Source organism: Neovison vison, chromosome 13 (genome assembly GCF_020171115.1).
Source record: "Neovison vison isolate M4711 chromosome 13, ASM_NN_V1, whole genome shotgun sequence".
Lineage (NCBI taxonomy): Eukaryota > Metazoa > Chordata > Mammalia > Carnivora > Mustelidae > Neogale > Neogale vison.
Window position 1 is genome coordinate 119091047 of NC_058103.1, and position 25308 is coordinate 119116354.

General features: G+C 37.9%; 1 protein-coding gene across 1 annotated transcript in view; it reads left to right on the forward strand.

Annotated features, from left to right (window-relative positions):
* Positions 1–25308, forward strand: part of ETFA (electron transfer flavoprotein subunit alpha) — an 87323-nt gene that overhangs the window by 11404 nt on the left and 50611 nt on the right. Inside the window, exons 2-8 of the mRNA XM_044229535.1 lie at positions 10951–11097; positions 12936–13017; positions 13119–13201; positions 18507–18606; positions 20075–20185; positions 20799–20900; positions 21217–21285. Coding sequence (XP_044085470.1) covers positions 10951–11097; positions 12936–13017; positions 13119–13201; positions 18507–18606; positions 20075–20185; positions 20799–20900; positions 21217–21285 — 694 coding nt within the window. The remainder of the gene's footprint in view (positions 1–10950; positions 11098–12935; positions 13018–13118; positions 13202–18506; positions 18607–20074; positions 20186–20798; positions 20901–21216; positions 21286–25308) is intronic.

Below are 25308 nucleotides of genomic sequence, written 5' to 3' on the forward strand. Positions count from 1 at the left end.
TTCTACATTCTGTGGGTGTATCCCAAATGTACAGTGGCACATATCCACAGTTATGGTATTATACAGAATAGGTTCACTGACCTAAAATCTGTGCTCTGCTTGTTTCCCTCTCACCTCTCTGCCCCCCAATCCCTGGCAACTACTGATCTGTCTCCATAGTTTTGCTTTTCCAGCATGCCATCTAAGTGGAACTCTACATTATGTAGCCTTTTCATGGTCTGATATGCCTTTTTTTTTTTTTTAAAGTGCTGAATATTCCTTTTTCTGGATGAATTACAGTTTATCCATTTACCCACTGAAGGACTTTTTGGTTGCTACCAAGTTTTGGTAATTACGAATAAAGCTGGGGTAGATATCCATATTCAGGTTTTTGTGTGTAAATAAATTCAGCTCATTTGGGTGGATATCAGGAAGTATGACTTTTGAATTATATGACAAGAGTGTATTTAGTTTTGTGAGAAACTGCCGCATTGTCCTCCACAGTGGCTGTACAATTTTTAATTTCCACCAGAGTTCCTATTGCTCCTCATCCACACCAGCATTTGGTATTGTCAGGGTTTTGGATTTTCACTATTCTTTTTTTTCTTTTTTTTAAGATTTTATTTATTTATTTGACAGGCAGAGATCACAAGCAGGCAGAGGGCAGGCAGAGAGAGAGAGGGGGAAGCAGGCTCTGCTCTCTCAAGCAGAGAGCCTGATGCAGGGCTCCATCCCAGGACTCTGAGATCATGACCTGAGCTGAAGGCAGAAGCCTAACCTGCTGAGCCCCACTGGCACCCAGGTTTTCACTATTCTTTTTTTTTTTTTTTTTTTTGGTTTTCACTATTCTTATAGGTATGCAGTATTTCTCATTTTGTTTAATTTGCAGTTCCCTAATACATGATGTTGAACATCTTTTCATGTGCTTATTGACCATCCACCACTTCTTTGGTGAAGTGTCTGTTCAGATCTTTTGCTTATATTTAAAAATCAGTTTGTTATTGTTGAATTTTAAGAGTTCTTTGTGTTCTTTTAGATAACAGCCTTTTATTATTATATGTCTTTTGCAAATAGTTTTCTCCCAATCTGTTGCTTGTCAACTCATTCTTTTGATGAAGAGATTTTTAAAATCAATGTTCAGTTCATTTACTGGATATCTCCTCTGGACTAGACACTGAAGTAGAAACTGGGGTTAGTGGTAAGAAAATCAGATATGGCCCCTGTCCTCAAAATCAATATCAGGGTACCTGGGTGGCTCAGTCGTGAAGCTTCTGCCTTTGGCCCAGGTCATGATCCCAGGGTTTTGGGATTGAGCCCTGCATCAGGCTCCGTGCTTGGCAGGAAGCCCGCTTTTCCCTCTCCCACTTCCCCTGCTTGTGTTCCCTCTCTCGCTGTCTCCCTCTCTCTCTCTGTCAAAAAAATAAATAAAATCTTTTTTTTAAAATTTCTTTTCAGCATAACAGTATTCATTGTTTTTGCACCACACTCAGTGCTCCATGCAATACGTGCCCTCCCCAATACCCACCACCTGGTTCCCCCAACCCTCAGGTTGTTTTTCAGGGTCTATAGTCTCTCAAATCTTTAAAAAAAAAAAAAAAATCAGGTGGACATGGCAGAGTAATTGAGTGAGGATAGTCAAGTGTGATAATTTTTTTTTTTTAATGGAGATTTTTTTCTTTATTGAGAAACTTAAGACTTGGGTACATCAAATAAAACCAATTTCTTGGGGGAAAAAATCAAAACCCACAATAGAAAAAAAAAAAAAGTTAACACTGTCTGGGCCACAGCAGAACCCAGAGAATATATTCTTTTAATTGAAAAATTCTAGGTGCTTCATAATTGACCTTTTGATACAAAATGACCTATTAAATTTCCCATTTTGTGGTTCTTGGTGTTGAGGTCCATAGGACACGCTAGAAATCTTCAAACCTTGAGCTGAATTCCAGGAGGGGTTATTTGGCTTTTGAATCGGTTTCTCCTTGTCTAAGAGGTAGCAGCAGCAACAGCGCCCACCTTCTGGGCAGCTTCTTTCTTGGCATGATGAGCCTGTAGAACCGCCACGGCTTCATCCACCTTGGAGCGAAGCGACTCAGGGGACTCCAGCATGTGCAGCAGCTCAGAGTTGTCAATCTCCAGCAGCATGCCCGTGATTTTCCCAGCCAGGTTTGAATGCATGAAGGCAATTCAGTGTACTGAGTTGGTGCTGGCAAAGTTAACTCGTCCAAGGAGATCCAAAGAAAGCTTTTCTGTGTAGCTAATGTTTATTGAGCATTTATGTTCTAGGTACTATTCCAGTATTTCAATTCTCACAACTCTGAGGCCATCATCATCATCATCTCTATTTTATTTTATTTATTTTATTTTATTTTTAAAGATTTTATTTATTTATTTATTTTTCAGGGATAGAGGGAGAGAGAGCAAGTGAGCACAGGCAGACAGAGAGGCAGGCAGAGGCAGAGGGAGAAGCAGGCTCCCTGCCGAGCAAGGAGCCCGATGTGGGACTCGATCCCAGAACGCTGGGATCATGACCTGAGCCGAAGACAGCCGCCCAACCAACTGAGCCACCCAGGCGTCCCTCATCTCTATTTTATGATCAGGGAACTGAGACACAGAGAAGTTGCAGTGGTAGTGGAATTTAGACCTACGCAGGGTGGCTCCAGAGCCTGTACTGTTTGCCACTGCACTGTACTAAGGCTTCTTGGAAAGTCTGACATTTAAGCAGAAAACTTAAGGATGATTGACTGGAAGCTAATCAGGTAACAGGGGAAGAGGTCCTCTAGGTAGAAGGAACAACATAAGGGAAAGCTGGGGGTCAGAGAGAGCAGAGCAAGTTCAAGTATCTGAAAATAAGGTGTAAATGAAGAGAGGAATGTATGGATAAATATATCACACCATGAAATGAATAGAGAGAGAGAGCACACCATAAAATAAATGCCTGGTAAGCCGACCTAAAGAGTTTAGTGGGCAGGAAGCTATTGATATTTTTAGGCAGGGGAATAATATGCTGGATTTGTGTCATGGAAAGATGACAGAGAAATGGAGTGGAGAGGAGAAAGGTGGTTTGGGAGATTTGGAGTGATAGAGGAGAAGGATGATGACGTACACTAGGTGGTGGCATTGATGATGGAGAGAAGTGAATGGATTTAGGAGATGCTATATTTAGAAGGAAGAATTGGTATGACTTTTGTAGTCTGTTGGATGTGAGGGTTGAGGAAGAAACTCAGATATGACTCTCAGATCACAGTTTGGGCAACTTATTAGAGAGTGGTACATCCCTTAAAGACCTCTGGAGAGGCAATCTGGTAAGGGGCTAGAAGATCGGGGGAAAGATGAATTAAGATGAGGATCTGCTGAGTTGGAGAGTGCTTGATGGAGACAGGCAAGACTGACATCCAAGTCAGTTGGATGTGCAGATGTAACTTAATTTTAGGTGCAAAACAAATGCTCTTAGGAATAAGATTTAGTATCTTCCTTTTTCCTCCTATATGTGTGTGTGTGTGTGTGTGTGTGTGTGATTCTTATATAGGTCGTAAATTATAAATTAAGCCATGCAAAATGAGAAGTGAGTAGTCAATAATTTCAAATATTCCTGAGAGAATAAGTAAGGTAAAGCCTGAAAAGTATCTGAGGGTAATTTTGGTGAGGACATAAGCCAGAGTGCAAGTAGTTGAGGCATGAATGGAAGTTGAGGAATTAAGAGAATTGGAGTGGAAGGTGGTGCTAGTGGGTTTTTAATTTTGGGGCTTCTTTAAAATTGGGAGAGCCTCAAACATGTTTAAATGTTGGGATGCCTGGGTGGCTCAGTTGGTTAAGCAGCTGCCTTCGGCTCAGGTCATGATCCCAGCGTCCTGGGATCGAGTCCCACATCGGGCTCCTTGCTCGGCAGGGAGCCTGCTTCTCCCTCTGCCTGCCTCTCTGTCTGCCTGTGCTCGCTCTCTCTCCCTCTCTCTCTGACAAATAAATAAAGAAAATCTTTAAAAAAAAAAAAAACATGTTTAAATGTTGATCAGAGGGAGCCCTCGAAAATGGGAGAGGTTAGAGATATTACTGAGAGATTATAGAAAGAAGTCTTCAGCTAGATTTAATAGGACAGAATCTAGAGCTCAGATAAAGCTATCAAATCTAGGACCTGTAGTAGCTTCCATTTTGATAGGACAGGGACAGTAATTTTTGTTGGATATCAGGAAGGTGAAGCAGGTCCCCTCACTCTAAGGGCTTCAGTTTTCATTGTGAATAAAGTAGGAAATGAGGCTCTCTTCTCATAGTAGGAAGCTGACTCTATTAGCATTTGAGAAACATCTGAAGGGGTTATTTGAAATAGTTGCTATGGAGAGTGAGCTTGCCAATGTGGGTAACATAGTAACATTGTCAGGCAGTTTTGAGGGCCCAGGTCAAATGAGCCAGAATTTATGGTGACTGCCTCCTGCATTAATAGTTTCAGTGTTTTGAAGAGGTTGAGATTCATTTCTGGGGCTGTTACCTTATTAAGTCTTTCTATAGTTATCTCTGAATGTTTAAAATAATTTGGCTCTTTTCCTCCCCCCATTAAAAAAGACCCTGGGGTGCCTGGGTGGCTCAATGGGTTAAAGCCTCTGCCTTCAGCTTAGGTCATGATCTCAGGGTCCTGGGATGGAGCCCAGAGCCTAGCATTGGGCTCTCTGCTCAGCGGGGAGCCTGCTTCCCTCTCACTCTCTGCCTGCCTCTCTGCCTACCTGTGATCTCTGTCAAATAAAATCTTCAAAAAAAAAAAAAATAGGGCCCTTTTAAAGTATACAGAGGCAATGGATCATAAGATAATAAAGTATAACTTTTATTGGGGCTCCTGGTTGGCTCCGTCAGATAAGTGTCTGCCTTTGCTTAGGTCGTCGTGGTCCTAGGATCAAGTCCCCGCATTGACCTCCCTGCTCAGCCGGGAGTCTGCTTCTCCCTCTGCAGCTCCCCCTGCTTGTGCGCTCTCTGTCTCTGACAAATAAATAAATTCTTTAAAAAACAACAACAACAACAACATAATATAACTTCTGTTTAAAAACCTTTTCAGAAAAAAAAAAACACCTTTTCAGAAATGGACCTTTTTGAATCTTTAGTAGTTATCTATATTGCTCTTATACCTAAAGTAGGATTTTAGGGCTATAGAATGTTTAGAACTGGAAAAGAGGACTTTTACATCATATTTTTTTGTTTCTGTTTGATTAATGCTATTTTTTTTAAATTAGGAAAATATTTGCTAAGTGAAATCTTATAGGAATGATCCATCTACAGGTTTCCCTTGATATGCAAAATAGAGCTTTTGTATAAAACCTTTCCTAAGCTAAAACGTGTAAAGTGAAGAAGCAGTTGCCATTAACTTACAAGGAAACATTTTTTTAGCGTTCTCAGACCCAAAAAAAACCTCTCTTAGGTTTTTCTCATATTGTAGGATACATTTTGTTAATGGATGCACAAAATAAGACAAATCACAGATGCTCACACAGTTCAAAGCTATGGTGTGTTGATGCTGAGTGTAGTTCCAGGGAAGGAGCTTGATGGTGCCCCTCTTGCTGCTTTGGGGTATGTGATGCTTTGGGGGTACAGCTTGCTGCAAAACAAATGCTCAGTGCTATTTTTGTTTTTCACCTTTTTTCATAAAAATGAAAATCCTCTTCAGATTTCTTTTGGGAAGTGGAAACAGGTAGGTCCTTCATAAAAGTGAAGTGGCATAAAATGAATTTTTGAAAAGCTAAGGATACCAATATAAAACAGCTTAAAAATGATGGTAATTTGTTGTGAGCTAGTAATTAAAAACGCAGATTCTGGAGTCTGACTGCTTATGCTTTTCAAAAAAAGATTATCTGAGAAAGAGAGAAAGCATGCGTGAGCGGGCATGAGCAGGGAGAGGGCAGGGAGAGAAATCCACAAGCAGATTATCACCAAGTGGCTAAGGGTGGGGCTGGATCCCAGGACCCTGAGATCATGACCTGAGCTAAAATCAAGAGCCAGTTGCTTAACTGAGCCACCCAGGTGCCCCTGACTGCTTACACTTTTAAACAGGCTCTGCTTCCTAGCTATGTAGACCCTAAGCTCCAGTTTCCTCGTCTGTAAAAAGTTAAGTTAATAATAATACCTACATCAGAGAGTTGTAAACTTTAAGTAAGATATACAGTTGGGTCTTGAACAACATGGATTTGAACTGCATTGGTTCACTTGTATGTGATTTTTTTTTTTTTTTTGATAAATAGAGTGCAGTACAGTAAATACATTTTCTCTTCTAATGATTTTCTCAGTATTTTCTTTTCTCTGGCTTACTTTAAGAATATGGTATATACTATGCAGCCATCAAAAGAAATGAAATCTTGCCATTTGCGACGATGTGGATGGAACTAGAGGGTATCATGCTTAACGAAATAAGTTAATCAGAGAAAGACAACTATCATATGATTTCCCTGATATGAGGAAGTGGAGATGCAACATGGGGGGTTAAGGGGATAGGAGAAGAATAAATGAAACAAGATGGGATTGGGAGGGAGACAAACCATTAGTGACTCTTAATCTCACAAAACAAACTGAGGGTTGCTGGGGGGAGGGGAGTCGGGAGAGGGGAGTGTGGTTATGGACATTGGGGAAGATATGTGCTATGGTGAGTGCTGTGAAGTTTGTAAACCTGGTGATTCACAGACCTGTACCCCTGGGGGAAAAATATATGTTTATTTAAAAAAAAGAATATGGTATATAATAATATATGTAACATACAAAATATGTATTAATTGACTCTTTATTGGGAAGGCTTCTGGTCAACAGTATGGTATTAGTTTGGGGGGAGTCAAAAGTTAATGTGGATTTTTGACTGCATCAAGGGTCAGTGCCCTAACCCCCGTGTGGTTCCATGGTCGACTCTCTCTCAATGTCTGTATATTTTAGTTTAGTTAATTTGGTTAAAGCAGAGCTGGGGAGTCATTCTGGCAACCCTGCTTGCCTGGTTTTTACTTTATCCTGTGTCATGGTTCCTGAGGTATGCCTCCCTGACACTCTTAGTCTTATATGGAGTGTAGTTTGAAATCTTAAGAGCCAGCTAACCATCCTCAATTTGCAGATAAAGAAACTGGGCTCTATATTGAGGCATAACATTTTAAAGGCTACAGACTAGTTTCTCCTGCTACATATAACTATTACTGCTGAATTAAGCCACATAACCATGTTTAGGTGCTGTAGCTTCTCTTCAGATTGTATCTGAGGAATAGAAGGTAGAAAACACTAAGTTAGAAGGAAACTTAGTGTTAAAAACTATAAGGAGTCAAGTGATAAAGTAATATAGAGTGCCTGTATGATGTAACAATAATTAGTAAATATTGATCAGGTAGATAACTGAGTGGGTTCTTTTGTATGTTCTTTTGTTGTTGTTTACTCTTACAATTTTGAATACTCTTTTAAAAAGAATATACAGTGTTCCCCCAGAAGTTTAAAAAGCTTGATGATTCCTTGGGAGAACTGCCTAATTTGTCTTATGCTGAAACTATAATTTATGGCAAGTATGGGCTTTCTGCCACCAAATCTTGGATTTATTCTTGAAATGATGATGGAAATCTCATAATTTTTATAGTAAATGATGAATGAAACATAATCAAAATATGGTATCTGACATATATTGGTAATAAGGAGTTTGTTACTGGCAATTCTTGTGAAATGTGATTTAAATAATAAATTATGCCATTGAGTCCTAATTAGAGTTCTTTGCAAGGTAACTGTGATCATTGATTAAAATAGAGAAAATGCTATATATTTCTACAGATGTAGATTAAAAAAAATTGTATTAGGTTCTTTGAATAGGCATGGTATTTGCCTTCTAAGAACTTTTATTCCATCCCAAGAATTGTGAACTGTTGTGAATTGCTACAATTTTCTGGAGAACAGTTTGTGTCAGTCAGTATTAAAAAATTTAAAAGTGCGCCTTCCTTTTGCTCTAACACTTCTAGGAATTTGTCATAAGAAACGAAGCATAAGATATGCATAAAGATTTCTAACCTTGGGCGCCTGGGTGGCTCAGTGGGTTAAGCCGCTGCCTTCGGCTCAGGTCATGATCTCAGGGTCCTGGGATCGAGTCCCGCATCGGGCTCTCTGCTCAGCGGGGAGCCTGCTTCCTCTTCTCTCTCTCTGCCTGCCTCTCTGTCTACTTGTGATCTCTCTCTGTCAAATAAATAAATAAATAATCTAAAAAAAAAAAAAGATTTCTAACCTTACTTTAACCACCTCCTGTAAGAAGACAAGTTTTTTTTTTTTTTTTAAGATTTTATTTATTTATTTGACAGAGAGATTACAAGTAGGCAGAGAGGCAGGTACAGAGAGAGAGAGGAGGAAGCAGGCTCCCCGCAGAGCAGAGAGCCCGATGCGGGACTCGATCCCAGGACCCTGAGATCATGACCTGAGCCGAAGGCAGCGGCTTAACCCACTGAGCCACCCAGAAGACAAGTTTTTTTAATTGTAAAAAAGAATAAGTTACACAAGCATGTACTTGATCTGGCAACAACATAAGTCTCATTTCCCCCCTTTCCTTGCTTCCTTTGAGTAAGCAGAAAGGGAAGAAAAAGACAAGAAATGCCATCCATGATACATAATGCAACTATTCCTTCCACTGGCATATCCCTAGAGTTTCTGGTCCCCAGCTCTGGGATTGGTTCATCAAGGAAAGAGGTGATTCAGAAGACTGAGGAGAAGGTTGAGGATGAACTGGTACAGGTAGACAGCTTAGGGGAAGAGGGTCCCTATAATTGATTGAAGGTTGCAGAGAATCTGGCTTAGTCTTCTGTGGAAGCAGAGCAGCTAAGGTCTGGCCAGGTTCCAGTCAGAAGGGTCTTTCTACACAAAAACAAACTCTGATTTGTTGAGGGTGAGTACAAAGATTCAGCTATAAGGATGGCTTTCTCTGGATTGTTTGATTTTTATGCATTTTATTATTTTTTAAAGTAATCTCTACACCCAGTGTGGGGCTCAAAACTATAACCCTGAAATAAAGAGTTGGATGTTCCACTGACTGAGCCAGCCAGATGCCCCTGCATTGTTTATGATAATAAAATTACAGAGGCACCTGGGTGGCTCAGTCAGTTAAGCATCTGCTTTCAGCTCAGGTCATGATCCCAGGGTCCTGGGATCCAGCCTCATGTTGGGCTCCCTGCTCATCTGCTTCCTGTCTCTCTCTGCTGCTCCCCCTGCTTGTGCTTTCTCACTCTCTCAAATCAATACATGAGAAAATCTTTATAAACAATAATAAAAAATTACTAATTATCCAAATGATTGCAGAACTGGTTAAACTGGTATGCTCATATACTTAATAGCAATAAAAACATAAAGAATATTAAAATATAGCAATTGGTATTTACAGTATAGTAAATGTATTTTGTAAATTTAGTTCTGTAATGAGCATTAGAGTCCCATGCCTGCCTGCCTTTCATTCATTCCCTCCTTTGTAAATTTCCAGTTCTGGTGTAAATTTTGTACCATGCTTTCCTCACTCCAGCTCCAAATCAAAGATTATTGCTGAATTATGCCATACAACCATGCCGTTTGATCATCAGCACCTCCTTTTCTCATTTCTCATTGTGATTTTTCATAAGGATAGTTCCAGAGTTTTCTTATTTTGTCACATCTGTGGTAGCCTTCCTCATGTTTTCATATGACAAGAACACCTAAATTTCTTCGTTTCTTCCTCTTGATTCTATATTTCATGATCTGCAACCTCCAGCCTTTTGGATCTCTTCATTGATTGAAAGACTGTTCTCATAATTGTATGTAAACAAGTCATATTTCCCTTAAAATCCTTGAGTACAGTGACCATTCTTGTTCATCTTTGTGTTCCTGGTGTTGGAAATTATTCCAGATGACTGTGAGCTATTGATGGTCTCTTGATAGTCCACAGTAGATATAGGTGGATACTGGTTGGTTTCAAGATATGGTCTGCAAGCTTCTTTTTTGAATTTAGAAGCATGTTTAAACAGTTGGAAGCCCACCAAAATAACTGTGTTTTAAAGACAGATTTACATTATCAGTTATTTGGGTATTGAATGCATTTTGCCTGAAAGCAATAAAATCAACTTTAGTAATTGGTTTCAAACCCATTATTTCTGGATATACTGTATCTTTAGCAGTTGTGGTGCAAGCGGATGTAACTAGTAATAGTTTGATTCTGAGTTTGATAGTTAATGTGTTCTACTTAAGAATTTTACATTTATTGGGACACCTGGGTGGCTCAGTGGGTTAAAGCCTCTGCCTTCGTCTCAGGTCATGATTCTGAGTACATCGGGCTCTCTGCTTGGTGGGGAGCCTGCTTCCTTTCCTCTCTCTCTCTGCCTGCCTCTCTGCCTACTTGTAATCTCTATCTGTCAAATAAATAAATAAAATCTTTAAAAAAAAAAAAGGGAATTTTACATTTATTTATTTATTTGAGAGAAAGCACATGTGCCTGAGTCGGGGTGGGGATGAGGGGATGAGGGAGAGGAAGTGAGAGAATCTTAAGCAGACTCCAAACCCAGAGCAGAGTCTGCCGTGGGTCTCCATCTCACAGCGCTGAGATTATGACCTGAGCTGAAATCAAGAGTAATGCTTAACCAACTGAGCCACTGAGGCACCTCTTGACTTAAGAATTTTAAATTTAGATGCAGTTGGCAGTTTCTCATGGGACACATAATATTCAGAAACATAGATCAATGGGAAATTTGTTTTGAAATAATTAAATTTTTCTAATAGAATATAAATTTGTACTTTTTATTATTAGTGTGAATAATATTATTAGTAATATTTTTATTATTTTAATATTAGAATATTAGTAATAGAATAATAGACACAAATAGTTTATTTTTGCCATTGAACAAGTACTTTATGAATACATTTATAGAACTGAGTGTTGTGTGCATTTTTTTTTTAAAGCACACTTGCTTAACAATTAGGGTTTTAAAAACCTATTTGTATTACAATATTCCGTTCCACCTTTTTTTTTTTCCCTTTTAGGCCTCATTGCTACGATTTCAAAGTACCCTGGTAATAGCCGAGCATGCAAATGATACCCTAGCACCCATTACATTAAATACCATCACTGCAGCCAAACGTGTTGGAGGTGAAGTGTCTTGCTTAGTAGCTGGAACCAAATGTGACAAGGTGAGAAATCTTTAAGGTCAGCCATAGCAAATATAATCTCCATCAAGAGACAGGGAAAGATGGCAACAGAGAATTATGCTGAGGACTATAACCCAAACTGGGCTCTAATCCTCATTAAATGGCCAATGTCATAGTCATTACTACATGTGAAAAAGGAACTAAACGGTTTGCTCACTAAGCATTTTGTCTTTTGAAATGAGTTAAAATACTTGATTTAGTTCCACTGGCACCATCGTGTGTCATCAGGTACCAAATAGAATGATAATATTTGAGTCTCCTTAGAGGTTAATAGCCGATCCCTTTTTTGTATTGATGAATATACTAGCTAATTGCTTTTAATTCCTGAAAGTGGTAAATCTGGAGTATCATGGATTTTAATTTTTAATTGGTATAAGACTTCAAATGTTAAGTACTATGCTTTTCAAACTATAGCTCTTAGTAAAAGGTGTTCTTCGTTTTGTTGTTGTTGTTGCAATGAGATAATGGCTTTGTGAACTAACTCTCTAGAAGGGTGTTAGAATATGGTTTGCAGGATCTGTACTCCTGGGCTGCAGTGTAGTTGAAATCATGCTCCAGTTAAGTTGAGCTACCAGTTCCCTCCTATACCATGCAGGAGCTGCCAAGTGTGCAGCTGGGGACTTGAAATGCTATTTTATTCACACTATTTTGAGAAAAAGCAGAAATCATTTTATTTACGATCTCGTTTTGTCACAGTCTTATCTGAAAGAAAAATAGTACTTGTGTAAAGAAACAGTTAATAGCTTAGGCAAATTTCAGTTTTATACTTTTTTTTTTTTTTTGGTAGTTATTTATTGTAAGCAGTAAGTGATTTTTCTGTATAGTGTCAGAAGTTTTTTCTGGTAAAAAAGACAGTTTTGATAGTACCAGATAGTCTGCCAGTGAATACTTGGTTTGACAGAGGTACTTTTACGACCTTGGAAACCGTGAATATTGTTGCAGCCTTACCTTCCATTGAGTGGGGGCAGGAGGCACAGCTTTTCATGCCTACTCATCAGCGAATCATCATGGAGGTGAACAAGAAGACAGAGACCATAATATGATAGTTATGTCCCTGCTAAAGCAAAAGCCAGTCTTGCTGTAATTAGAGAATAAAAGGGATTCTACTTACCTTCTGTATACAAGAATTCTGAGTAGTCAAAAAATTTTCCCAGAACTTCATTCTGATTCCACACAGGAAGAAATGAGGAATTAAAGTAAAAATTATTTTGCTTTCTCATACCTAAATATATGTAGTTGGGCAAGAACTCAGAAGTTGACAATGGATCATTATATAAGATTTTCTCTTGCCTAAATTCAGTAATTTTAATGTCAGCAGAAATCATTATTGCTAAATAGAGTGCAGTGGCCTGTAAACCAGTGTGGTTAGGTCCTGTTCTTTGCTTCTAGCAAACCCATAGGCTGTGTTATTATTGTTTGTGTGTCTGAGAGAGAGAACTAACCATTGCCTCATTTTCACCATTTCTAAAATGATGAATTTACACTTGAATTAATTGAAAGGTAAGAAGCACAATTTATAACTAAGTTTGAGTAGAGAGCTGTGCTAATTTTGGCTTATCAATTAATACTTTTCTTTTTCAAGGCAGGAATTTTTGTTTAAGATAATTGGTAATAAGATCAATTGGCCTAAGTTTTTTTTTGTTGTTGAAGAATTTTTGTTTTTACTTAAGTTGCTCTTTTTCTGTTAAGAACTGTTTCTGTAGTCTAAAAAACAATGATTTCTGTAGTTGGCCATCAAGATTTTATGTTCTGTGGTTATTTGTAGTGGTGGCTCTGTTTGTATCTTTCTGTTAGTTGGATAATTACTCTTTTAATTACAGGTGGTACAAGATCTCTGCAAAGTAGCAGGTGTAGCAAAAGTTCTGGTGGCTCAGCATGATACATACAAAGGCTTCCTTCCAGGTGAGCTTTTCCAGTGGAAAAAGTGTAGTGTCTGAGTATGCCTGAATATAAGAATATGAAAATATCACAAAGTGTGTTTCTCAAATGTGTTTAATTCTCAGAGGAGCTGACGCCATTGATTCTGGCAACTCAGAACCAGTTCAATTACACACACATCTGTGCGGGAGCATCTGCCTTTGGAAAGGTGAGAAGATCGAGAATGTGGAGTCTGATGTCATTACTTGGAGGGGTTGGATTTCATTATGCTGAAAATGTACAACACACTCTGTTTAGGTAGCTAATCCTGGCTTTCTGAATTAATATGGTAGTTTTGCTAAATTTTTTTCTCTTAAGACTTTGTTACAATTTCTTTAAAAATGCCAACTCCATTTTCAAATTTTGTCACAGAGACAAATCTGTTCTTTCAAGATTTTGTCAGAATTACTAGAATGCTACTTCCACATGTTCAAATTTTGTCATGGAGAAAACTAGGATCTTTTTAAAGATTATTTTTCTTTAAAAACAGTGTTGAATTTTCTGTGTGTAAATGTCATTTGTAGTAGTAACCCACCCTAAGCAGTGGTTTATTTGAGTGGCTGATGGATATTTACAAAGACTAAATTCTGTCTCCTTGGAGAATTTGAAAGGGCTGCGTGGTAGTTAGAAACAACCTTAGGATAAAGAAAGCTGTAATCTGATCGTGTTCATTGTGATATGTCTGAAGAAAGAATGTGCCATCAGATGGTTAGTTATCTGCATGAAGTTTTAAAAAAGAGGGAGATAAACTAAGGGGGGGCCCAAGAGAATTTGTCACTGGGTTGTTCTTTCTCTCTCTGTGGCCATGGGTATTCTTTTTTTTTTTTAAGATTTTATTTATTTATTTGACAGAGAGAGATCACAAGTAGGCAGAGAGGCAGACAGAGAAAGAGGAGGAAGCAGGCTCCCCACTGAGCAGAGACCCCGATGCAGGGCTCGATCCCAGGACCCTGGGATCATGACCTGAGCCGAAGGCAGAGGCTTTAACCCACTGAGCCACCCAGGCGCCCGGCCATGGGTATTCTAATTCCCTTTTCTTCTATCCCATTCTTAATAAGTTGCAGTTTTTAGTTTTAAAGATTACAAATTAGGTTGTACACAAATACATTTTTATTAGAAAGGATGCATATAGTACAGTAGTATGCAGAGCAAGATATCAAAAGTTCCCCTTTCTTCCCAACTCCCTCTTCCTGTTTCAGAAATATAGGTGTTAACAGTTGTATATTATTTTAGTCCCCTTGCTATGGATTTTGAAATTATAATACCTGTACACATTTTTTTTTTACTCCTAAAATGTAATATTATATCATGAATTGTTTTGTGACTGGTGGTTTTTACTTAAGAGTGTGTCTTGAAAAATAAAACATGTCTCTCGTTTTTTAAATGGCTGCATAATATTCCATATTTAGCCAGGGCTGGACAGTTAGATTGTTTCTAATTTTTTGCATTTGTAAACCTTGCTGTAAGGAAATGTGCCTGTACATACATCCTTGTATACATGTATCTACTTAGACTAGAGATCTAGAAGTGAAAGAGTTGGGTCAAAGACAGTGTACATTTAAAGTTTTGATATGTATTGCTAAATTGCTGTCTTAAAAGGATGTCTCAGGTTGCATTCCACGAGTCGCATGAGAGGGTGACTTGCCAATACCTGGTATTGTACATTTTAACATCTTTTTCCCCAATCTGATGGGTGAAAAACTATATTTTTTTAAATTGTGCATTTCTTTGATCATGAGATCAAATACCTTTTCATACAGTTACTAGTTTTTATTTCTTCTTTGAACTGTCTTGATTTGACTTTTTTCCTTTTACTATCATAATTCTATTGTAATTGATTTTAAAATATAAGTTTGAGGAATAAGATATAATCTCTTAGATCAACTAATTATGTTGAGTGACAATAACAGTGAGCTTCCAAGACCTTCATCTCTTTTTGTGCAAAATGAGTAGTTTGTGAATATTTATCTGTGGTGCAGTATTGCTTCTAGACATGAATCACTGCAAACCATCTAGAGAACTTGCAGAATAACCCATGTAAATTGCTTGTAGTTTGTTTTTAACCTTTAGAATTATCAGTTTGAACTCATTAAATTTTTTCTTTTAAAGTTAACAGAATTTCTAGGCATTAACAATGTAAACACATGAGTTTAATAAACAGTTATCCTTCTGTTATTAGGTTATCACATTGTAGACTATCATAAATTTTTAGGTTTTTTGTAGAATTTAGTAATTGGTAAGTAGTTCCACAGACCTATATGGCCTTAGGCTAGTCATTTTACCTTACTGAAGTCTGTTTTTCTTATATGTAAAATGATGCAGTTTAACCAAGTGATGTCCAAGATCTGCCAAAGAGAGATGTTAAAAAAAAAAGGGGAGTGGGTGTCTTTCCTTACTCTGGAGAAGATTAAGTCAGAGGATTAACATCCAACTTCTGTTACAGATGAGCATTGAACTGAAAGATCTTTGTGGACCATTCTATCTCTGAGAGTTTTGCTTCTGTGTTAGATGAGTTAAACAAATTTTATGAGTCTTGAGTTTGTGGTGACAGTTCTCCAAAGATTATTAAACCCAGACAGGGTGTTTGTTGCATCTAAGTAGCTAGATTTTAATAGTCTGACTTTGATTGCTGTGTTGTAACATATGAAAGTTGTTTTTTTAAAGATTTTATTTATTTATTTGAGAGAGTGAGTGAGGGGGAGAGAGAGAGAGCGCGTAAGTGGAGGGGTGGAGAACGGGGCGGGGGTGAGAGATGCAGAGGAGAGGGAGAAGCAGACTCCCTGCTGAGCAGTGAGCCAGATGCGGGGCTCTATCCCAGGACTCTGGGATCATGACCTGAGCCAAAGGCAGACACTTAATCGACTAAGCCACCTAGGCGCCCAGCATATGAAAATTTTGAGAACAAGGGTCACATAAGAGTAGCTGGTGCTATAGCCTCTGAATGGGTTTGGATTGAGAAAGAATCCATTAGATGAGGCTAAGCAATCTGTTCTTTAACAGTCCTTTACCAACTGTGGTTTTGAGATAGCACACTTTTATACTGGTATGCTAGAATTTAAAAATCTGTCATCTTTTTATGTATGAACAAACACTCTGACAGTTGTGCCTCTCTTCTGAAACCAATGTGGTAAAGCCTGCTTGGAGAGTGTAGAGAGAGATCTGTTCACCATCTACCCTCTCAGGACATTTAAAATGAAAGATCATACCTGGAGATACATACGCCTTTAAGCACCATGGTCATTTTTTTTTTCAATATGTGTTAAAATGAAACATGGGATAATGGAAGTACAAAAGATACTAAGTTTCAAGCAATTTAGAAAGTTTAAAACTATAAAGAGAGACATAATCTGCATAACATAATGTTTGTTAGAGAATTTCTTCAGCCAGGTAACAATATTCCAGTGGTATTTCCTAAAGCGTTGAAGGTGATTTTAAAAAAAGAGTTATTTAGTGAAGCAGGCTTTAAAGGCTATCAAATTTGATTTATTTTGAAAGTAGGTATCCTCTAAGTTTTGTATTTACGAAGTTAGAAGTATGTTTGATGGCATTTTAATTGTTTTCCCAAATGCTTTATTTTTTAAGAGATCTTAATTTTTTTCTAACTGTCGTTTTTATAAACTGTGGTACTTTTCAGTAGTTCTTCTGTTGTGGTTGAAAGAGGACTGCTGTATTATAAGGTAAAAATAAACTGAAAATTAGAAGATCTTTCCTGTTGTAGATACAACATGAGGAAAATTGACTCAGGCTGTCAACACTTGTTAGTTAGCGTCAGTATATTTAGAACCACTTAGTAGATAGAGGACACGAGAGGAATGGAAGACACAATACCTCTACCCTAGGGGTGTTTAAGTTTAGTTGAGGGTCATTATAAGTATGTATATTAAAGTTTTTTTTTTTTTTTTAATTTACAGACAGAGATCACAAGTAGGCAGAGAGAGAGAGGGGGAAGCAGGCTCCCTGCTGAGCAGAGAGCCCAATATGGGGCTCGATCCCAAGACCCTGAGATCATGACCTGAACTGAAGCCAGAGGCTTTAATCCACTGAGCCACCCAGGCGCCCCATATTAAAGTTATTTTAAAACAAAATATATGTAGTGCCAATTAAATAGTGTAATTGTACATGCATGTAGGAGGATACAGAATAAAGGAGTAATTAGAAGGTAATCTTGGGAGAGTTCTTAGAGAAAGAGGATTTGGGGACGGAATTGAGGAGAGGAAATTGAATACTGTTATAGTGAGAGTTTGCTCTCACAGGTTTCATGTACCAAGTTCAGGAGCTGCCATGGAATAAGATCTATGTAGACAGCAGTGTATAATTCAGCTATTTGTGTGATAAAAGCAACGCGGAGTGCCTGGATGGCTCAGTGGGTTAAACATCTGACTTCAGCTTGGGTCAAGTCTTGGGATGGAGTTCCACGTTGGGCTCCCTGCTCAGCTTTGGGTCTGCTGCTCCTTCTCCCTCTGTACCCCCACCCCTGCTTGTTGGCACGTGCATGTGCACTCCCTCTCAAATAAATAAATCTTTAAATTAAAAAAAATAAATATAACACTTCACTTTTTAAATTATGCTTAGATGATGTTATCATCTAAGGAAACCTTTGAGACTAGAAAGTAATGGATATTCTGTCTTCACTAACTCTTTTTTATAGCCTTAGGGTCCTCGAATTTTAAGCTAAAACCAGGAATTGTCTTTCTGTCATTCGTGAGGTGAAGTAACTGAGACTTGGGGATATTGTGGCTTTCCCATTGATCCCCGCTAGTGAGGGTGCAGTTAGTGCATGTATCTGTTTCAGAGATGTTATGTGCGCATCTAGAGAACTTGCAGAATTTACATTAGTTTTGTTGCTCCTGTACATATTATACAGGCTGCGCCTCACCTTTCTCATTCTTGTTTGCTTTATGGTTTATGGATTCCAGTATGTGGATGAGCTATAATTAATAGACCTATCCCCTGTTGATGGATATTTAGGTTAGTTTTGATCTTTTTTAATGCAATACTGAGTTTTTAAAAAGGTGAAAATGTCTGCTTTGAAATCTTTTCTTTCATATACAGTAAGTAAATATATACATGTATATCTGTTTTAGTATTTGAGAATTTTATTGCTCTTCTAAATATTTGTCTGTTTCACCTAAATTCAGTAATCCATGGTGGTCACACTTTGTGAGTGATATTCATTAAAGCAAATATCATATCTTGTAATTCAACTTATTGAGTTAAGATGGTTTATTACTGTAAAACTCATAAAACTCTTAATGTAGTTATAGGAATTATAGTTATAGGAATTATCTTACTTAATCTCAAAGACTATCCAAAAAATTGTGCTTGAAATTATAGTATGTCTAATGATGCATATGAAATATAAAAGATTTGAATTAAAACTTCTGTAGAGTATGCGTTTTAAGAATGTTAGTGTTGGTAGTTGATAGCCATCCGTCAGTATATATTGTGTAATTCAAAGCTATTTTTGCTTTTAGAACCTTTTGCCCAGAATAGCAGCCAAACTTGATGTTGCCCCAATTTCTGACATCATTGCAATCAAGTCTCCTGACACATTTGTGAGAACTATTTATGCAGGTGCGTAACCAAGGAAAATAATCAACGTGTTAATTTTTTGTGAATTTTAAAAGCAGAAATTAATTTGAAGATAGTATTTTAAACAAGTCATGCTTTAAATGGACCATCTTGGGACGTCTGGGTGGCGCAGTTGGTTGGACGACTGCCTTCGGCTCAGGGCGTTATCCTGGAGTCCCGGGATCGAGTCCCACATCGGGCTCCCAGCTCCATGGGGAGTCTGCTTCGCTCTCTGACCTTCTCCTCGCTCATGCTCTCTCTCACTGTCTCTCTCTCTCTCAAATAAATAAATAAAATCTTTTTAAAAAAATAAATAAATAAATAAATAAATGGACCATCTTAAACATGTCTGAGAAAAGTCTTAATCCTAGATTTGCTGCTAGACCATGACATGACATTGTGTTTGATAGATCCAGAGCAAGATCCTGCTTGGTTATTCAGTTTACAGAGCGATGAGATTTTTCAAGTCATCAATAAAAATTAGATTCACTATTCAATACATTTTGTAAGTGGCACCTGGAGAAACAAAACTTTTCCATTTAAAAAAACAGTATTCTTAATCTTCACTGCTTCTACTCCCATTTCGATCTGCATTAAGATATTCATTTCAGTGTCACTTTAGTTGATTGCTCTTCTGCCAAGCACACTAGTCTCTAGTGGGGCTAGAGAAGGCAGTGGGCTCTTTGTTCTTTCTGATTAAAGTTGTGTGTTTCAGTTTAATGGTCAGTTCTCAAATTAGATCTTTCATCTTTGGTAGTGTTTGAGGGGAACTATTGGTCAAGTTTAGGTCACTCTTACGTGATTGCTAATCCATAATTCTTTTAAAATCTTGGAGTATCATACCTCTTCTTCTTTATGCCCTATTATGTTTTCTTTCTTTTTTAAAAAAAGATTATTTGAGAGAGAGAGAGCACCTGTGCATGCATGAGCAGGGGGAGAGGGAAGGTTTGAGAGAGAAGCAAACTCCCCATGAGTAGGTAGCTTGATGCCAGGCTTAATCCCAGGATGCTGAGATCCCGACCTGAGTGGAAGGAAGACGCTTAACTGACTGAGTCACCCAGGTGCCTTCTGCCCTATCATGTCATTTATTTTCCTCTCTTAATAAGCCTAGTAGCTGTGTTCCTAAGTTGTTGCAACTCATATTCTTGAGTTACTGACTGTGTTTTTGGAGAAGAAAGCTTTTGTTTATATTCCTTTTAGAAGAAGTATGCCTTCTTATTGTGGCTGCCTAACCTATTCCAGTTTCTTGCTTCCAGGCAGGTCAGCACTTGCCCTGCTTTTAAAAACATCCAAGGTTATACAAATCTCTGTTGATGAATTTCCTCAGTGATATGGTACCTTTTCCTATACTTAGTAGAAAACAACTCGTTCATAGTTACTTCTTCCTTGTTTTCATGAAGTAAATTCTGAACCCTCAAAGGATTACTTGCCTTTCATGGGTATTTTTAAAAAAATAAATTGTGTATTTCAGGGAATGCTTTATGTACAGTGAAGTGTGATGAGAAAGTGAAGGTATTTTCTGTCCGAGGAACATCTTTTGAAGCTGCAGCAACAAGTGGAGGTAGTGCCAGTTCAGAAAAGGGTGAGTGTTTGTTTGAAATTTGTTTTGTTTCTTGTTTTTCAGTTCATTGATTATATTAGAATAAGGTATGGCCTCTGGTTAAATTTCTTGAACAGTGTTTGAGAGCTCAGTCTAAATAATATTTCCAAGCTTTCCAAAAAAAGAAGTATTTATAATGTGCCTTTTCATATCATTTTTGGTACCATTATAGTTGCTTTGATAGATCAAAGGGGTGTTGCTTCACTTTTTTCTCACTGTTTCATATTATAATACTTGGGAGACTCGGTATAATGGAAGAATGTAATTCATGGTAAATGTGTAGAGGGTGTTACTCTTTAATATATATATAGGTACTATGTTTGAACTTCAGAGAGGGTTATTCCAGTTTTATAGATAGACTGAGAGAATTAAATGACTTCTCAAAGGTCATATAGCTAATGAGGTAAAGGCTGGAATCTTATCCCTTCAATTCTTAACAAAAATCAGAGAGAATGAATTTAGAAGCACAAAAAATTCACAGTAACTAACAGACTTGAATTTCATGGAATTAATTCTTTATGTATTTCTTTAAAAAATGCTATTATTAAATTTTAACTCACGGTCATTGTTTGGTTATCTGTATCAATGTATGCAGCATCAAGTCCTTCCCCAGTGGGGATAGCAGAGTGGCTTGACCAGAAATTAACCAAAAGTGATCGACCAGAGCTAACTGGTGCCAAAGTGGTAGTATCTGGTGGTAAGTGGAATATTATAATTTATTAATTTTAAAAGATGTTATAAACTTAAAATTGATTTTATTAGTATTTATTATAGAGGAATACAGATTTTTTTTTTTCAAAATGTAAGAAATAGGTAGGTTGCAAGTATTATTCCCATTCTACCAATTAGGAAAATGAAATCATGAGCTTGATAATACAATTTCATCTCTCAGTTGCACATCTATATCACTGACACCAGGGGGAGCTTGGTACAAGTCATCTCTAAAGCTGTATAGAATGGAGTTTATGTTTACTTAATTTGTTTTTTTTTTTTTTCTTGTCTTCTTCAATGAGGTCGGGGTTTGAAGAGCGGAGAGAACTTTAAGTTGTTGTATGATTTGGCAGATCAACTACATGCTGCAGGTAAAGGTATTTTCTTTAGTAGAAAAATACTCCCTTTTTGTTGGAAATATTTTTTCTTTTATTATTTCATTTGTATATAAGTCACTGAAGGCTACAGATTATTTCGCTTTCTCTGGTTTTCAACTTTTCTCTCTGAAACGGTTTTTCTTAGTTGCCAAGTAAGTGATATGGCATTCAGTGTACAGAGGGCCCTTGTACTTTTTTATTGTTTATATAACACTCTTAAAGATGTGAAATCTTTGTTGTTTTTCCATTTAGTAATTTATTTATGTATTTATTTAAAGATTTTATTATTTATTTGAGAGAGAGAGAGAGAGGACGAGAGCAGGGTGAGGAGCAGAGGGAGAAGCAGACTGCCTGCTGAACAGGTAGCCTGATGCGGGGCTTTATCCCAGGACTTGATCTTGGGACTCAGGGATCATGACCTCAGTCAAAGGCAGCCACTTGACTGACTGAGCTACCCAGGCACCCCTGTTTTTCCATTTCAAAAAATCTTTAAATGTCAGCTTCAGTGCCTACTTTAGATTCAGGAATGCCCTTGTTTTTCTTGTTATTGGTAGTCTGGTATCAGTCTCTCATAAAAATAGAAGTTAATGTTATTTTAAAATTGTAGTTAACCATTTAAAGGAAAGATAGAATGTATTAAAAATGTACTGAAGAGAATGGAATGGTTTTTGAAATCAGAAAATTGGAAATATTTTAGTTTTTAATTATAGAACTATTGCATGAATATAATCTTTTTACAGTGGGGCGCCTGGGTAACTCTGTTGGTCAAGTGTCCAACTTTTGATTTGATCATCAGATGGAGCCCTGTGTCGGGCTCCACACTGGGCATGGAGCCTGCTTAAGATTCTTGCTCTCCCCTTCTCTCCCTTCCCTTCCTGCTTAAGATTCTCTTTCTCCCTCTCCCACTTCCTCCCCATCTCTTTTGCTTGCTCTCTCTCAAAAAAAAGTTTCCATTCTTTTCTTCTTTCCCCTTTTTAAGAGTTTTGTGTATAACTTTCTAGGTTTTTTTATATGCTTTTATATTAGCTAATACATGTACTCATAGAAACAGTAATGGTTTTGTCTGAATAAGGGCATTATGTTGACTCTATAATCAGATGGTTTTCTTTGAGGGTGTTTATTTTCTTCATTTATTCTTTAATTGAACAAATATTTATTGAGTGTCTGCCATATGTCGGGTATTATTTTAGGAGCTGGGAAATAGTAGTGAGCAAAATAAGCAGCCTCTCTCCTTATAGAATTTACATTTATATTTGAGTGAGACTAGTATTAGTTTTCTGTGGCTACTGTAACAAATTGCTATTAAACTCTGTGGCTTAAAACAACAGAAAATTATTCTGACAGTTCTAGATGCCAGAAGTATGTTGAAATCATGGTGTTGGTAGGACCACACTCTGGTAGCAAATCTGTTCATTTCCAGTTTTTAGAGGCTGCCCCAGTATTCCTGGGCATGTGGCTGCATCACTCCAATCTCTGGCTTTGTCTTCAAATCACCTTCTTCTCTGTGTATCTCTATCAGACCTCCCTCTGTATCCCTTTTATAAGGATACATGTGATGATATTTAAGGGGTGACCTAGATAATTCAGGGTAAGGACCCTTTCTTAAGATCCTTTATATCGTAGCTTTTGCCGTGTTGGTAATATAGGGGATTAGAAAGTGAATATATTTTTGGAGGGGCCATTTTTCTGCCTACCACAGACACTAAATATAATACATTAGCATATAATAGTATGTTAGAGGATAATAAATGCTATGAAAAGGAGGAGGAGTTTGGAGAGGAAAGATGTCAGTTTTAAGTAAGGTGGTCAGAGGAGGCCTTAATAAGGAGACATCTGAATAAAGGTTTTTTTTGTTTTTGTTGGTTTTGTAAGATTTTATTTATTTTGCAGGGAGAGAGAGAGTGAGAGAGGGAACACAAGCAGGGGGAGTGGGAGAGGGAGAAGCAGACTTCCTGCTGAACAGGGAGCCCAACGCAGGGCTCCATCCCAGGACCCTGGGATCATGACCTGAACCAGAGGTGGATGCTTAATGACTGAGTCACTGAGGCATCCCTGAACAAAAGTTTGATAGAATTGAAGGAGCAAGCCATGAGGAGATCCGAGAAAGAGAATGTTTCAGGTAAAGGGATAGGTAAAGTACAAAGGGTCCAGCTAAGGGAGAAGCATGTCTGGTTTATGTGACAAATCGCAAGGAGGCCAGTGTGGCTGGAATGGAAAGTGCAAAAAGGGAAAGTAGTAAGAGATAAGATTGGGAGTAATTGACCAGTACACATAGGGCATTGTGTGCTTTAGTAAAGAGATTGCTTTTTTCTTGATGAAATAGGAAACCATTGAAAGTAGAAGAATTCTTGAGTAGAAGAATCACATGACTGGACACTCTAGCTATAGTTTTGAGCACAGATATGTGTAGGGGAATAAGTGCATTAAGAGGGAGATCAGTTAGGAGGCTATTTTAATCATTCAGGTAAGAGATACTGGTGGTTTCGATCAGGCTAGTAGCAGTAAATGTGGGGGGAAATAGTTTAGGATATATAGTTGAAGGTAAAGAAACTGGGATTTCTTGACAAATTGGATATATATATTATGAGACAGAGTTTTTATCTGGCAGTTGGTAGGATGAAGTTACCATTAGCTGAGACAGTGAAGACTCCAAATGGCAGTTTCCAGGGAGAGATCAGGAATTCCATTTTGGGCATATTAAGTTTTGAGCTAACAGTGAAGAAACAAGTAGAAATGTCAATTAAACTGTTGGTATAGGAATGTGGAGTTCATTGGAGAAGTTTGGGTTGGAGTATAAATTTGGTAATCAGTTGCATTTAGATGTTATTTAAAGCCATGAAATTGGATGATATCGTCAAGGGAGTGATTGTAGATAAAAAAGAGGTCCCAGGACTAAGCCCTAGACACTGTAAGATTAAAAGGCAGGGGAGAAGGAGAGAAAGACCAAAAAGGAGTAAGTAAGGCAACAAAACCAGGACAGAGAGCGCGATGTTTTAGAATCCAATTGAAGTGTTTTAGTCAGGTATTGTAATAGGTCAAGGAAAATGAGGACTGAGGGTGACTAATTTAGTGACTGAGCATTTTTAGTGGAGTAGTGGGGACAAAAACCTGACTGAAATGTATTTTAAAGAATGATCCAAAATGGTGTTTACATGACTACATTGACTTTATGATAAATCATTGAGCAGTACATTTGTAATTTGCATGTGTTTCTATACGTGTGTTACGGTTTTATTTATTTATTTATTTATTTATTTGTCATAGAGAGAGAAGCGAGAGCAAGCACAGGCAGACAGAGTGGCAGGCAGAGGCAGAGGGAGAAACAGGCTCCCCACCAAGCAAGGAGCCCGATGCGGGACTCGATCCCAAGACGCCGGGATCATGACCCGAGCCGAAGGCAGCCGCTTAACCAACTGAGCCACCCAGGTGTCCCCATGTGTTACGTTTTAATAAAGTTTTTAGAAATAGATTGGGAGCCCTGGAACTGGAATCAATACAGACAAATCTTTAGAGAGATTTTGCTATATGGGAAAGCAGAGAAATGAACAGTATTTGGCAGGGGAATATTTTAAAGAAGGAACAAATAATAGCATGCTTCTATGCTGATGGGAATGCTCCAGTTGAGAGGGGAAAATTAATCATGCAGGAAAGGGAGGGGAGATATCTGGAGTGGTATCTTAAGTAGGCAGAAAAGTATATGGACACAGCTGTAGGTTGATGGGTGTATGTTAGTTGGAGCATATGGAAGTTCACTTGTGATGCTATCAGTTTCTTAAGTGAAATAGGAAACAAGGTCATCGGCTGAGAGTGAGGACGGTAAAGATTTGGGGTGTTTAGTGAGAGGAAAAGATTCAGAGTTATAGTTTAGGAAGCAGAGAAATCAGGTCTATTTACTTAAAGTAAAACCCAGTGCACACAGCTTTAGTGTTGGTGTTTTTCTCCAGTTATGCTGAACTACAGGGGGACAGGTATGGAAAATGTAGAGAGGTTATTTATCTGTTAATCTGTTAACTGGAG